Source organism: Salvelinus namaycush, chromosome 12 (genome assembly GCF_016432855.1).
Source record: "Salvelinus namaycush isolate Seneca chromosome 12, SaNama_1.0, whole genome shotgun sequence".
Classification (NCBI taxonomy): domain Eukaryota; kingdom Metazoa; phylum Chordata; class Actinopteri; order Salmoniformes; family Salmonidae; genus Salvelinus; species Salvelinus namaycush.
This window is the reverse complement of record NC_052318.1, coordinates 22154328-22167371: the sequence shown is the minus strand read 5'-3', so window position 1 is coordinate 22167371 and position 13044 is coordinate 22154328. Positions and strand designations below refer to the sequence as shown.

General features: G+C 42.2%; 1 protein-coding gene across 3 annotated transcripts in view; it reads right to left on the bottom strand.

The window, feature by feature from the left end:
• Positions 1-342: 342 nt before the first annotated feature.
• Positions 343-13044, bottom strand: part of LOC120056990 (zinc finger and BTB domain-containing protein 16-A) — a 179730-nt gene continuing 167028 nt past the window's right edge. For 2 of the 3 annotated variants that reach the window (XM_039005319.1, XM_039005320.1), the window contains exons 6-7: positions 8327-8497; positions 343-5560 (exon numbers count right to left, since the gene is read on the bottom strand). In XM_039005319.1, coding sequence (XP_038861247.1) covers positions 5331-5560; positions 8327-8497 — 401 coding nt within the window. In that variant the 3' untranslated portion in view covers positions 343-5330. The remainder of the gene's footprint in view (positions 5561-8326; positions 8498-13044) is intronic. The other variant, XM_039005321.1, reaches the window with a different exon arrangement.

The following is a 13044-nucleotide window of genomic DNA, read 5'->3' as shown; positions in this document are numbered from 1 at the left end:
GTTCTGCATAACAAGAACAGCAGAATGGCTCTCCAACATTGTGTAAACCTGTAATTCATTTTTAGTATCTATACAGTATCGAACTGTGGGTTGGCATCTGAAGTGTCACGACTTCGTGTGTTGGAGGGTTTTCTCTATACGTTATGTTTCCTTGTTGGAGATATTCCGGTTTTGTATAATATTTTGAGTAAAGACTTTTGTGTTTTTCTCAAACCTGTGTCCTGTGCCTGACTCAGACAACGAACCCAGCATTTTATCACATGAAGAGTCCACAGAGTATATGAGGAATGGGTCACCCAGAAAGAGAAGGGAAGCACCACATTAGAAAACAGGCAGACAAACTTGAGTCCATTTTTTATTGATTTTCTAACTGCAGATTGAAGGTATACAACTGAACATCGTTATTTTTCTGAGACTCATAAATAAAAATACAAAAAAAATGTTCACTACAAAACAATCTACTGTTAGTAGGATGTAAAAAATATTATCTTTCACTATCGAAGGCACAAAATGTACTTAGTGACAACATGGATAATAAAACCTGCAGCATTTAAATCTCTTATTTATTTTTTATTTTTTTCACACTCCATCATAGAAACACTGAAATTTTACAAAGAGATGTGTCTGATCCTACACGGAAAGAAAAAAAACTAAATCAACAGACAGATGCTGGGATCCGTGGCACAACTAACATGTGAAGCAGGGCCACAGACACACAGCTAATCGCTGGAAAAGACAAAGGACCTTTGCAAAGTTCTAATGCAAATTAAATCATTTTTATTCAAATTACAAAAAAAGGAGAAATTAAATTATAATAATTGGGCACCTTCTAAGATTAGGCTAAGATCAGGTGCTGAGGTAGACGAAAACGATAAGAATTCAAATAATAATAAAAACACTATTTTCTTAATACAGAGCAACTCGACTGGCACTTGTGCTGTCACAACAAGGAAGAATGAAACAAAATGACAGACAAGCCAGAAAGAGAGAAAGAGAGAGAAAAGCTTTGTAATGCTTGGTCCGACAGGGCAATTGGTCCTCAGTGCTAATATAAAAAGACAATGTCTTGGTGCTTTGATACTCAAACAGTTTAGTCTGGACCTCAAATGGCACATGCATGGCAACACTGCATGAAATGGCTACTCGTTCTAGAACACCACACTGAAACACAGAGTGCCTACTCCAGGGATGCCATGATTTTGTAAGGCTCGTCTTTGATTTTTTTTCTTATCTTAAGAACAAGTACTTTATAACAAACAAGTGTTAATGTTAAGCTGGGGCAACGCTATGGGTTTGACAAGCTGCCAAAGTGGAGGTTGGAAGGACATTAACTGCTCAGTAAACCTGTTGCTGACAGCAAAATATTATTAACCAAAAAACATACTTAAGACTTATTTCCAAAATGAACAGGCAACAGTCCTTAAGAACAGATTGAAAAAGCAAAATGCATACAATTTTCATGGCCCGTGAATGTTATCATCTTTATGTCTTATACTCTCAAGCTCCATAGTCTGTATTTTTGGGACACTTTTTCTTCCTTGCTTTTTGTGCGTAAACAAGTTACATTGCTTTTGGGTGTCAATTACAAACAAAAACATCAAAGGTGGTTTACCCACTACCAATTTTAGGCTAATGCAGCCCTCCAGAACAACTCCTTTTTTATTCTAAATCAGAAATCAGTTATCTCAAATCATCATGACATCCCTAGAGTGCTGGAGACACCATTAATTCTCTTCTGAAAGTACAGAAACAAAGCAGATATAACTGGACATTTTTGTTGAACAATTTCCATTTTAGGCACAACGATATTACAGAAACAGAGTAACATTGAGGGAAGAACTATATCAACGCCAATGTATTTTTTTTTCAACATGTTGAGAGAAAAGTGGCACAGAGCATTGTTTTTATTTTGTGTCTGATCTAATTAGTGCATTTTTCACTAATACACGCACGCGCTCCCACAGATACACTTTCATTTATGCACACACACACAAAAAAAGTACAAAACATTCAGAGAACAATGATAGGAGACTGAATCTCTCTAGTTATTGAAGTTTGATGAGATTGTTTCAGGCTCTCTGGCCTGGCACTCTGATTTGGTGACTGAAGTTATTATAGTGGATGAATATTGGACGAGGGAAATCCCTCGGCTCACAGTGTTCGATAATACAATGGCAAGACAATCATGGGCCAATACGACCACGTTCATGCCATTGCATCTTTTTTTTATCACTTCAAGTACAAAAACAAAATGTTGGCAATAAAAGTTGATTGAAATTTGTGAATGACGTGTACTAATTGACCGATGGCAGCATCCCTGCCATCCAATTTAAATGATTAATTTTTTTCCACACGCACGTTTATGGCCGATAGATTTAGTCCTTCACCTACAATGCATTGACATCCAGAAAGCAACACTTACCACAACATATTCACACATTTAACATTACCAAAGAGGAGCAAGGCAAAAGATTCAAAACCAGAGAAAAAACTAGGTAATAAAAAAAAAAATATATATACAAATATATGCCCTGCTGAAACCCTCGACAAATGGAAAGGGACTGACACTGAATACAAAAATATTACAATTTTTATATATCAAACTGCCTCTGTTGGCTCTTGTTCAGGAATACACTCATTTCGAGAGAACTTGTCGACCAAGATTATCTCTTTTTTTCTAACCTTCCTTTTTTCTTTGATTAACACTTGCAGTCCCAATTGTCCAACGCACACTGCATCGCTGCATATATGACCTGTTCTTGGTGGTTCAACATTGGTGAACCTTTTTTTTCACATTACAAAACTACAATTCTATTCACATATTTTCAAGTTTAACGCTTTTTTTTTTAACTCTTAAAAGTACTATTACTTCTTCTACTGCGTACATCCCTCTTACCCCATACTTAAGGCTTCAACATCTATTCTCTGTTCTTAAGGTTACTGTCAGGGGGGGACTGTAAGATAAGAATAAACTCTTGTTTTATATTTCCCCATCAATCTTACCCTTTATATAAATGTCACTTACACATATGAAAAAGACAATAAGTCAACACTTGAAAGCATGAGATGAAGTTGCAATGATACAAAACACAAACACACAAAATAACGTGCTTTTACAAAAATGAAAACAAAACAACTTAGAGGTAGCTTTTATAAGAATGACCAAACCCACCAGCTCTTCAACAAGCAGGGTTAATAAAAAAATACCAAGTTTGGTAACAATAATGCACAAAAATACACAACAATAAAAATCTATTTTCACCGTGGCACTCATTTCCACGTACACATTGCTTTATCACATCTCCCTCGCGCAATAGTGCGGCTTTCGGACACACGCTCACAAAAAGTAAGAACATGTACAAAATTAAACAAAAAAACACAAGGGAACTAAAAACAAGCACGAGGTCACAAAAAACGAGGTAATTCAAGTATAATGTGCTGAGATAAATCGAGATATAATAGGAAAAAGACAAAGCGAAGAAACAAAACCATATATTAAGAGTTGATTTATTGTGTCTTTTTACCGTCCGCCCCCCAGGCCATGTCTCCTCCAATCAGTTTAGTCCCCTCCTCCCCCCCCCCCTGCTAATAGTTGAGTGTGATTATCCCGTTAACATTGAACTGACAGTGATGCTCATAATGCCTTCATTATGCTGCCATATGAACAGATATAATGCTTGTCATAACAGGTTATGTTATGACAACATATTTTATTGATATAGCACTGTTACAATTTTATGAAACTATTTTCCACCTGGTATCACATTCATGGTTATACTCCTCATAACAGTACATACGATCTGTTATAACAAGTGCCATATCTCCTTATAGTCGCATCATGAAGGCATTACAACCACCCCTTGGAGGTTTTACTGGTGCTACCCCTCCATGTCATAGCTCCTGACCTCAATCCACAGCAGCCTTTGTCATTTTGGTCTCCATCACCATGGCATATAGAGAATATGAGATTATTAATGTGAGAAAATAGTTCATGTTATGAGTCAGACAGCGTACTGCAATTTAGTGTAATTGATGATGATCTGCTTACATTTATATCAGTCCAGTATCTATAGCGGAAAGAAATGAGACATCTCCAGTTAATGCTGTATAGAGACTCATGGTTTAAGAGAAAACAGAGCAGCGGCTTCGCAGCGAGCTACCCCTTAAAAATATATCTGATATAAGAAACATCAAACAGAGACTGCTGTCGTAACATGTCTTTACCTGTGCAATGAAGCTATGATAAACTGATGCGGAGACAAAGATAAGGAGAATAAAAAAGTGACAGTCATGGTTCGACTCCCGAGAGGCTCCGGCGAAACCCGACTAGTGGCCTCAGCCGTTTTCAGCCCTTATCCAACAGAACCCTGGAAGCTCACCGGGAAGAGGACATTTTCGATATGGGAATATCATCCTCTGTTCATCTCCCTTGCTGAACAAAAGATAACCCTCTGCGTGGGTACAGGGGTGTTGTGCCCCAATCCAATTCAACTTTGCTTATGTTGATGCAGTACAATACATGGTGCTATTTTGCCATAGGTCTGGCTGACATGTGACACATGAGCCAGCCTTTAGGCTCTGATTCTCGAGGGCTATCTGAATGACACCACTGTAAGTGCTCTGTGCCACCAGGTCTGAAGACACCATTTTGGAGCACTCTGGTAAACAATGGGATGGGTAGTAGGGGTCAACTGTGACATGTTCCTCAAGCAGGACATGACTTGGTGTCTAGTGTAATCCAATCAAATCAGCAAGGGATCTGTAGTATCAGGTAATGAGAGGATTGACCCACCAAGTTACAGTAGGATACAATCCCTTACCAGAAAAGGTGAGGGTGTCAAAACTACATTTAGGGATGGCCAGTGGTCTAAATGATGGGGATGTGTGGGTTCATATAGCCTTTGAGAATCATTTCAGTTCAGTTTCAGGTGTGGCTTGGGTGACATCTTTCGAGTCTGTGGGTAGACTTAAGGACAACAAACTCCATTGATGCGGGTCCATCGATGAGGGTACACCCACAGGTTTTGCATTAGGCAATTTGAAAACAACTTGAAACAAAACGTTTATGGATGTACTGAACGACATGTGACTTTGAAGGGGTAATGTCCTCTGGTCAGAACTGCACTCTGCCTAGCCCAGCCCTTTTCCTCAGTGTGCCCCTCTGTCATTCACTCTCTTTGCATTAGAAAATCGCCTGTGCTTCCGTCTCATGGATTTCCTCGCTTGACTTCTTCGCCACAGGCCTCGTTTTCCTCCTACTCCTCCTCCTCTCGCTCCCTTCCCCACTTCCTCTGCCCGCCCTCCTTCCCCCCGGCTGTTGTCTGGTGGCATCAGACGTAGCAGAGGTACAGGTAGGTCTTCTCTATCCTCCAGTCCGGGGGGATGTCTTCGGGCCTGTGGCCCTTCATGTGCTTCTGCATGGCTGAGAGGCTGGGGCAGTACTCCAGGCAGATGGTGCATTGGTACGGCGAGGCACCGTTGTGGGTGCGCAGGTGTTTTATCATGGCCGAGTAGTCCCTGGATCGCTGGTGGCACAGCTTGCACTCAAACGGCTTCTCACCTGGAGGGGGTGACAACAACAACAACGGACATGTCAACAACAACAACATCAGGCTGAGGAATGGAACTCTATATGACCCATACAGTCAGTTGTTCCTACATTTACAAGGTTGTCAAGGTGTAACCACCTGTAGCAGATTACAGTAGCAACTTTCTTCTAGAGCTTCCTCACTTTTTCGTGTCAATGCTAGCAGAAAGAACGCAATATCTAGTGGTCTCAATTAGCAATGACCATAATGTCTATAAAACACCCATGGCTAAATTGAAAGGTGCATGTGATAATGGATAATGGTATTTCATATAGCGCAGCTGTGCACTATATGAACCACCCCTAAAATGTGCTTTACAAACCAAACCCCACCTATCCAGTTACACTGATGTACATGTGCCACATTTGATGTCTAATATCAAATCACCAATAGGACCTATGCCATTTTGGAACATCAAATCACAACTTCAATTTTATTACATTTGATTCTCGACTGTTCCAAAGCAGCTACATTCCAGTGCATGTGATATTCCGGACCAGCGCCCTCCCTAAACGTGCAAATGATTAGAGGGATGGCTAGGAATAATCCCCGGCACTCAATCCGACAGGCGCAAATTAGACATGTAAATGCCGACCTTTACCAATGGCATTTGAAATGAGGTGTTGGATGTGATTGGGGCCGTGAATGATACCGACGCTCACACCACGTTACAGAGAGGCTTCTCTCTGATGTGTCCCTGCATCTATTTTTATTTTTTTAGAAGTGCCAAACTTGACTTGAGGGAAGGGGGTCAGGGTTGTGTTTACGCAAATAGCCATGCCAAGAAGATAATTACGGGCCGCGTCGACTGACGAGGCCCCACGTGCCAGCAGTGTATACAATAACCACACTTTAAACAGGGTTGGCTCAGATAACTGGGCAATAATGAACTGCAAATGGGAACCAGTATTGATCCGCCATTGACAGGTGGGACTCGGGGAGGGGGGAAGGTTGCCAATGTCGATGATTTATCAAGCGGCCCCCTTTTGTGCGCAGTGGCCTTTGACTGTGAGCTTGTCACTTGGTCTTGTTATCTCCAGTGCGCTTTAGCTCACCGCGAATTAAGGCCCCTGGCCCCAGCACCACAAAAGGGGCGCGGGGGGGGGCATTTATTTGACAGCTGGCTTATTGAATGGGAGACAGGGGAGTGTTGGTGGGGGGGTTGAAGCAGGTAAACCTTGGCTCAACAGCAGACCTGGGATACTAGGTGGTGTGTCCCCTTCATAACACCCTGATTCACAGCACATGCCTCTCATCCTCATATCTGGGGACGTAAATTCAGCCATCATGAGAGTGACAATTGCCAGCGGCCGACTGACACCTGGTTGACACATTTATGGAGCTGTAAAGGCCTGGGATCAATATGGTGGCTCCTCCGCAAGCCTGTATTTACTGGCCCTTGGAATCATTCATAAAAACAGTCTGTGTACAGTATGCTTTGTAAAATGAGCAAATCAAGTGCGCACATTGCTCCCAGACAATCTTAACGTCCAGTATAAAACTATTGAACACTTGTCATACACTTCCCCTCCTTCTGCGTTACAACACTGAATTCAATCTGTTATGGAGACGAGCTGGATCTCCAGTGAGTTAACTAGTCTCCAGAGGGAACTGTACTGGTAGAAACTATTAGCATTGTACACTAACCCTTTAACTCTCTTGAACAAGCCATGAAAGCTTGTACAATTTTCCCAGTGTAACAGAGCTGATATTTTCCCAGTGTAACAGTTCTGCCATTTGTATCCGTGCTATAGCACTGACAATCTGTCAGCGTACCAGAGTTAACATTTTCCCAGTTTAACGGAGTTGACATACACTCCCGTTCAAAAGTTTGGGGTCACTTAGAAATGTCCTTGTTTTTGAAAGAAAAGCTAATTTTTTGTCCATTTAAAATAACATCAAATTGATCAGAAATACAGTGTAGACATTGTTAATGTTGTAAATGACTATTGTAGCTGGAAACGGCAGATTTTTTATGGAATATCTACATAGGTGTACAGAAGGCTCATTATCAGCAACGATCACTCCTGTTTTCCAATGGCACGTTGTGTTAGATAATCCAAGTTTATCATTTTAAAAGGCTAATTGATCATTAGAAAGCCCTTTTGGAATATGTTAGCACAGCTGAAAACTGTTTTTCTAACTAAAGAAGCAATATAACTGGCCTTCTTTAGACTAGTTGAGTATCTGGAGCATCAGCATTTGTGGGTTTGATTACAGGCTCAAAATGACCAGAAACAAAGAACTTTCTTCTGAAACTCGTCAGTCTATTCTTGTTCTGAGAAATGAAGGCTATTCCATGTGAGAAATTGCCAAGAAACTGAAGATCTCATACAACGCTGTGTACTACTCCCTTAAAGAACAGCGCAAACAGGCTCTAACCAGAATAGAAAGAGGTGTGGGAGGCCCCGGTGCACAACTGAGCAAGAGGACAAGTACATTTGAGTGTCTAGTTTGAGAAACAGTCGCCACACAAGTCCTCAACTGGCAGCTTCATTAAACAGTACCCACAAAACACCAGTCTCAACGTCAACAGTGAAAAGGCGACTCCGGGATGCTGGCCTTCTAGGCAGATTTCCTCTGTCCAGTGTCTGTGTTCTTTTGCAAATCTTAATATTTTCTTTTTATTGGCCAGTCTGAGATTTGGCTTTTTCTTTGCAACTCTGCCTAGAAGGCCAGCATCCCGGAGTCGCCTCTTCACTGATTTTCCCATCCATTGTGATTCTAACAATGCATACCTGTGTGGACGCGGTAGTGAGTCTCCAGCTGGTGCTTGAGGCTGAACCTCTTCCCACAGCCGTTACATTCATAGGGCTTTTCCCCGGTGTGGATGCGCTTGTGGCCCTTCAGAGTGTTCTCGTCACGGAAGCAGCTCCCACAGAACTCGCACTCATATGGATGGTCCCCTGCTGAACACGGGGGACAACACAGACAATTGAACATAATTCCAAAGATATTTCTCCTACAATATTTGATCATGTTTGGTTCAGTCGCAGTCCTTCATGTAATAACTAAGACAGAGACAGGAAATAAATAAAAGGGAACACCCAAATTGGACTCATAGCTTTGTTACAGTTTCAAATTGCTATTTTTGTCTGAGTTCATACAGAAAGAAAGCTATAGAAGTACAAGTGTGTTTAATTCAATGAGAAGATGAAAATTACGTGACAAAGGCTAGAATAGGTTCGCAATCACACTGAGCTATCGGGGACAAAATTCTAACATATTTCTTAAAAACACTTGTTCCAGTCCACTCAATTTCTTCCTTTTTGTGGGTCAAGTTAGAGCACTGTACCCTTGCCACCCTGGGGATACTCGTGTAATGGTTATTCAGATGTCAATAATCAGTAATATTATGATATGCGGAGGCTCTCTCCAACACTCGGTGACTAATTGCTTTCCTGTGTCTGACTAGCAGCCGCCCATACATCATTCGCTCCCCGGTACAGATGCGCCGCGCTGCCAGGCGTGTAATGTTCTCAATATTTAATGCATTTCACTCCACTGCTAAAGGTTTAAGTCATCGCCAATGACCTACGCGTTTCATTATCTGGCTGTCCGAGCGGCACCGTGCCAGGGAATAAATTGCATTTCTCGTTATGTACTGTCATGCTCGGGCAACCCATCGCCCCTGTCAAGAGACAATGTCAATTTCTTCTGGCATGTATTTTCGTTGGAGAGACGCGCCTTAAATGTTATTCACATTTGGACGCAGTGGCTGTTTGGAGTGATGCGACGCCCGGCGTATGACGCTTTCTGGTGGGGGGGGGGGGGATACTGTGGATGGGGAGGGCAGGGATAAGAAAGACAGAAAAAAATAGATATATAGAGAAAGAGAGGGAGAAGGCAGGAGGGTAAAAATCTATAAAAGTGACAGTCTTTATTTGTCTGCATGAAGTTATCAGTGTCTCCCGCTGTAAGATGTGCTCTTTTCTAACGTTTTAGCCACGGCAGAGATCACAATCCATGACAGAGCGTGGTGGGGCCCACACGATGCTACAGGAATAGTAATGGAGCTGAGATTCACCTGCCTTTAATTAGGAGCAGTCTGAGCCCCAATCAGACAGATCTGGAGGAGAGCATGCTAATGCTCAGTGGACAGACTATGGAAGGTTATTTACCTTCAAATTCACACAGACAATGCATTATAACACATACTATATATATATATATATATATATATATATATATATATATATATATATATATATATATATATATATATATATATATATATATATATATATACACACACATATATACATATACATATGTAATTAATAAAATGTCATTCTTATTAGCAGGGAGGGGACTTCATTGCTCCTTATGCAAAAAGTCAATATTTGTAAGCGAATGCCATAATCACATTGTGCTGCAATCCAAAGGCCAGGCAGGACTTCATTTAGTCAGGAATACATTATGCTCCCAGGCACTGGAGATACAGCATCGTAAATCAGAAGGCCTTCACTATCTCTCCCCTCCCTCCTTTCCCTTCTCTCACTCCACCCCCCCACAACTCTTTCTATCTCTGTCTCTCTCACTGCACCGCTCTGCTGCTCCCCCTCCTCTCTCCCTTTCTCTGTGTGTCTGTCAGACAGAGTGCCTGCTGGGGTCTAATGACAGCGAGGGGGCAGAGATGAGGATCCAGCACACTGAGGCAGAACAGTGGACTAGGAGTGGACCCTTGGGTACACTGGGCACTGCCACCTGCGTTTCCATGCCCCCTGGGGGGGGGGGCTGGTGTGGACAGTGTACCTGCTGCCTCAACCCCCCCCCCCCCCCCCCCTTAAGTCTACCCCTCTCCCCCAGGCACTGGCGTGAGCGCCGTGTGCCCGTGGGCACCGAGGGCGGGTTCATTATGCGATAAGCATCAGTAAATCAGGGGGCTCTGTCACTGCCAGGGCACTCTCTCTCTCTCCCCTCTAGCTATCCTTCTCTCTCTCTCTCTCTAGCGCTATCAAACACAGCTGCGAACACAAAACACTCCGCCGCAGACGGCAAATGGGCTCTGAGTTAAAATACACAAGCGACCGTTGTACAACAACGGAATATTAATGAGGGCCCGGGCCAGGGCGCGCGTCTGCAAGCGCGGTGGGGAGGGAGGACGGAGGAGGCTGCCATCATTATGAGACCCCATTGTACAACAGTGTGCCCGTGTGTGTGTGCTTGTGTGTGTGCAGCCTCTCTTTTGAGGCACAGAGATGAAGCGAGAGAGGGTAGAAAGAGGGAGAGGGATAGATAGAATGTCTCAGAGAATACAAATGGGGATTACAGATTAATAGAGACAGAGAGGAAGAAGTGAGAGGGAAATAGACTGTGGGGTTAGTGTACTCTTCTCCAGGGAATAAATAAATGGCAGATTATTACAGTGTATCAAGCTAAATTAAATCTGTTGCCTCGCTCTGTCATCAATAGTAAACCAATGTCAAACAGAGGGCAATATCAGCGAAGCTGATTTCCAAAGCTATCGGTCTACCGAAACAATGATGTGTCAAGCATGCGTATGTTGTGTATATTGTACTCGCTCCAGCTATTGCGCATATTGTACTTGCTCCAGCTATTGCGCTTGCAGCTGTGAGGTTGAAGGCAGAAGACATACAATGCCTTCAGAAAGTTCATACCCCTTGACTTATTCCCCATTTTGCATTACAGGCTGAATTTCTCACCCATCTACACACAATACCCCATAATGACAGTGAAAACATGTTTTAAGAAATGTTTGTAAATTTATTGACAATGAAATACATACATTTCTCATGTACATACAGTACCAGTCAGAATGTTTGGGCACACCTACTCAATCAAGGGATTTTCTTTATTTTTACATTGTAGAATAATAGTGAAGACATTTAAACTATGAAATAACATGTAGTAACCAAAAATGTGTTACACAAATCAAAATACATTTTGTATTTTAGATTCTTCAAAGTAGCCACCCTTTGCCTTGATGACAGCTTTGCACACTCTTGGCATTTTCTCAACGAGCTTTACCTGGAATGCTTTTCCAACAGTCTTGAAGGAGTTCCCACATATGCTGAGCACTTGTTGGCTGCTTTTCCTTCACTCCGTAGTCCAACTCATCCCAATTGGGTTGAGGTCAGTTGATTGTGGAGGCCAGGTCATCTGATGCAGCACTCCATCACTCTCCTTCTTGGTCAAATAGCCCTTACACAGCCGGGAGTTGTGTTGGGTCATTGTCTTGTTGAGAAACGAATGATAGTCCCACTAAGCGCAAACCAGATAGGATGGTGTATCACTGCAGAATGCTGTGGTAGCCATGCTGGTTAAGTGTGCCTTGAATTCTAAATAAATCACTCAGTGTCACCAGCAAAGCACCGCCACACCTCCTCCTCAATGCTTCATGGTGGGAACCACACATGCGGAGATCATCCGTTCACCTACTCTGCGTCTCGCAAAGACACGGCGGTTGAAACCAAAAATCTCAAATTTGGACTCAGACTAAAAGGACAGATTTCCACTGGTCTAATGTCCATTACTCGTGTTTCTTGGCCCAAGCAAGTCTCTTCTTTGCATTGGTGTCCTTTAGTAGAGGTTTCTTTGCAGAAATTCAAACATGAAGGCCTGATTCACGCAGTCTTTTCTGAACAGTTGATGTTGAGATGTGTCTGTTACTTGAACTCTGTGAAGCATTTATTTGGGCTGGTAACTCTAATGAACTTATCCTCTGCAGCAGAGGTAACTCTGGGTCTTCCTTTCCAGTGGCGGTCCTCATGAGAGCCAGTTTCATCATAGCGCTTTATGGTGTTTGCGTCTTGCACTTGAAGAAACCTTAAAAGTTCTTGAAATATTCCAGATTGACGGACCTTCATGTCTTAAATTAAGGATCGACTGTCATTTCTCTTTGCTTATTTGAGCTGTTCTTGCCATAATATGGACTAGGTCTTTCACCAAATAGGGCTATCTTCTGAATACCACCCCTACCTTGTCACAACACAACCGATTGGTTAAAAAATTCCACAAATTAACTTTCAACAAGGCACACCTGTTAATTGAAATGCATTCCAGGTGACTATCTCATGAAGCTGGTTGAGAGAATGCCAAGAGTATGCAAAGAGGACATCAAGGCAAAGGGTGGCTACTTTGAAGAATCTCAAATATATTTTGATTTGTTTAATACTTTTTGGTTATTTCATAGATTTGAAGTCTTCACTATTATTCTACAATGTAGAAAATAGTAAAAATAAAGAAAGACCCTGGAATGAGTAAGTGTGTCCAAACCTTTGACTGGTACTGTAAGTATTCACACGCCTTTGCTATGACACTCCAAATTGAATTTAGGTGCATCCAATTTCCTTCGGTCATCCTTGAGATGTCACTATAATGTCCACCTGTGATGTTCAGCTGTGGCCAATTCAATTATTTGGACATGATTCAGAAAGAAACACACCTGTCTACATAAGGTCCCACAGAAACTATACCATGAAGTCCAAGGAAC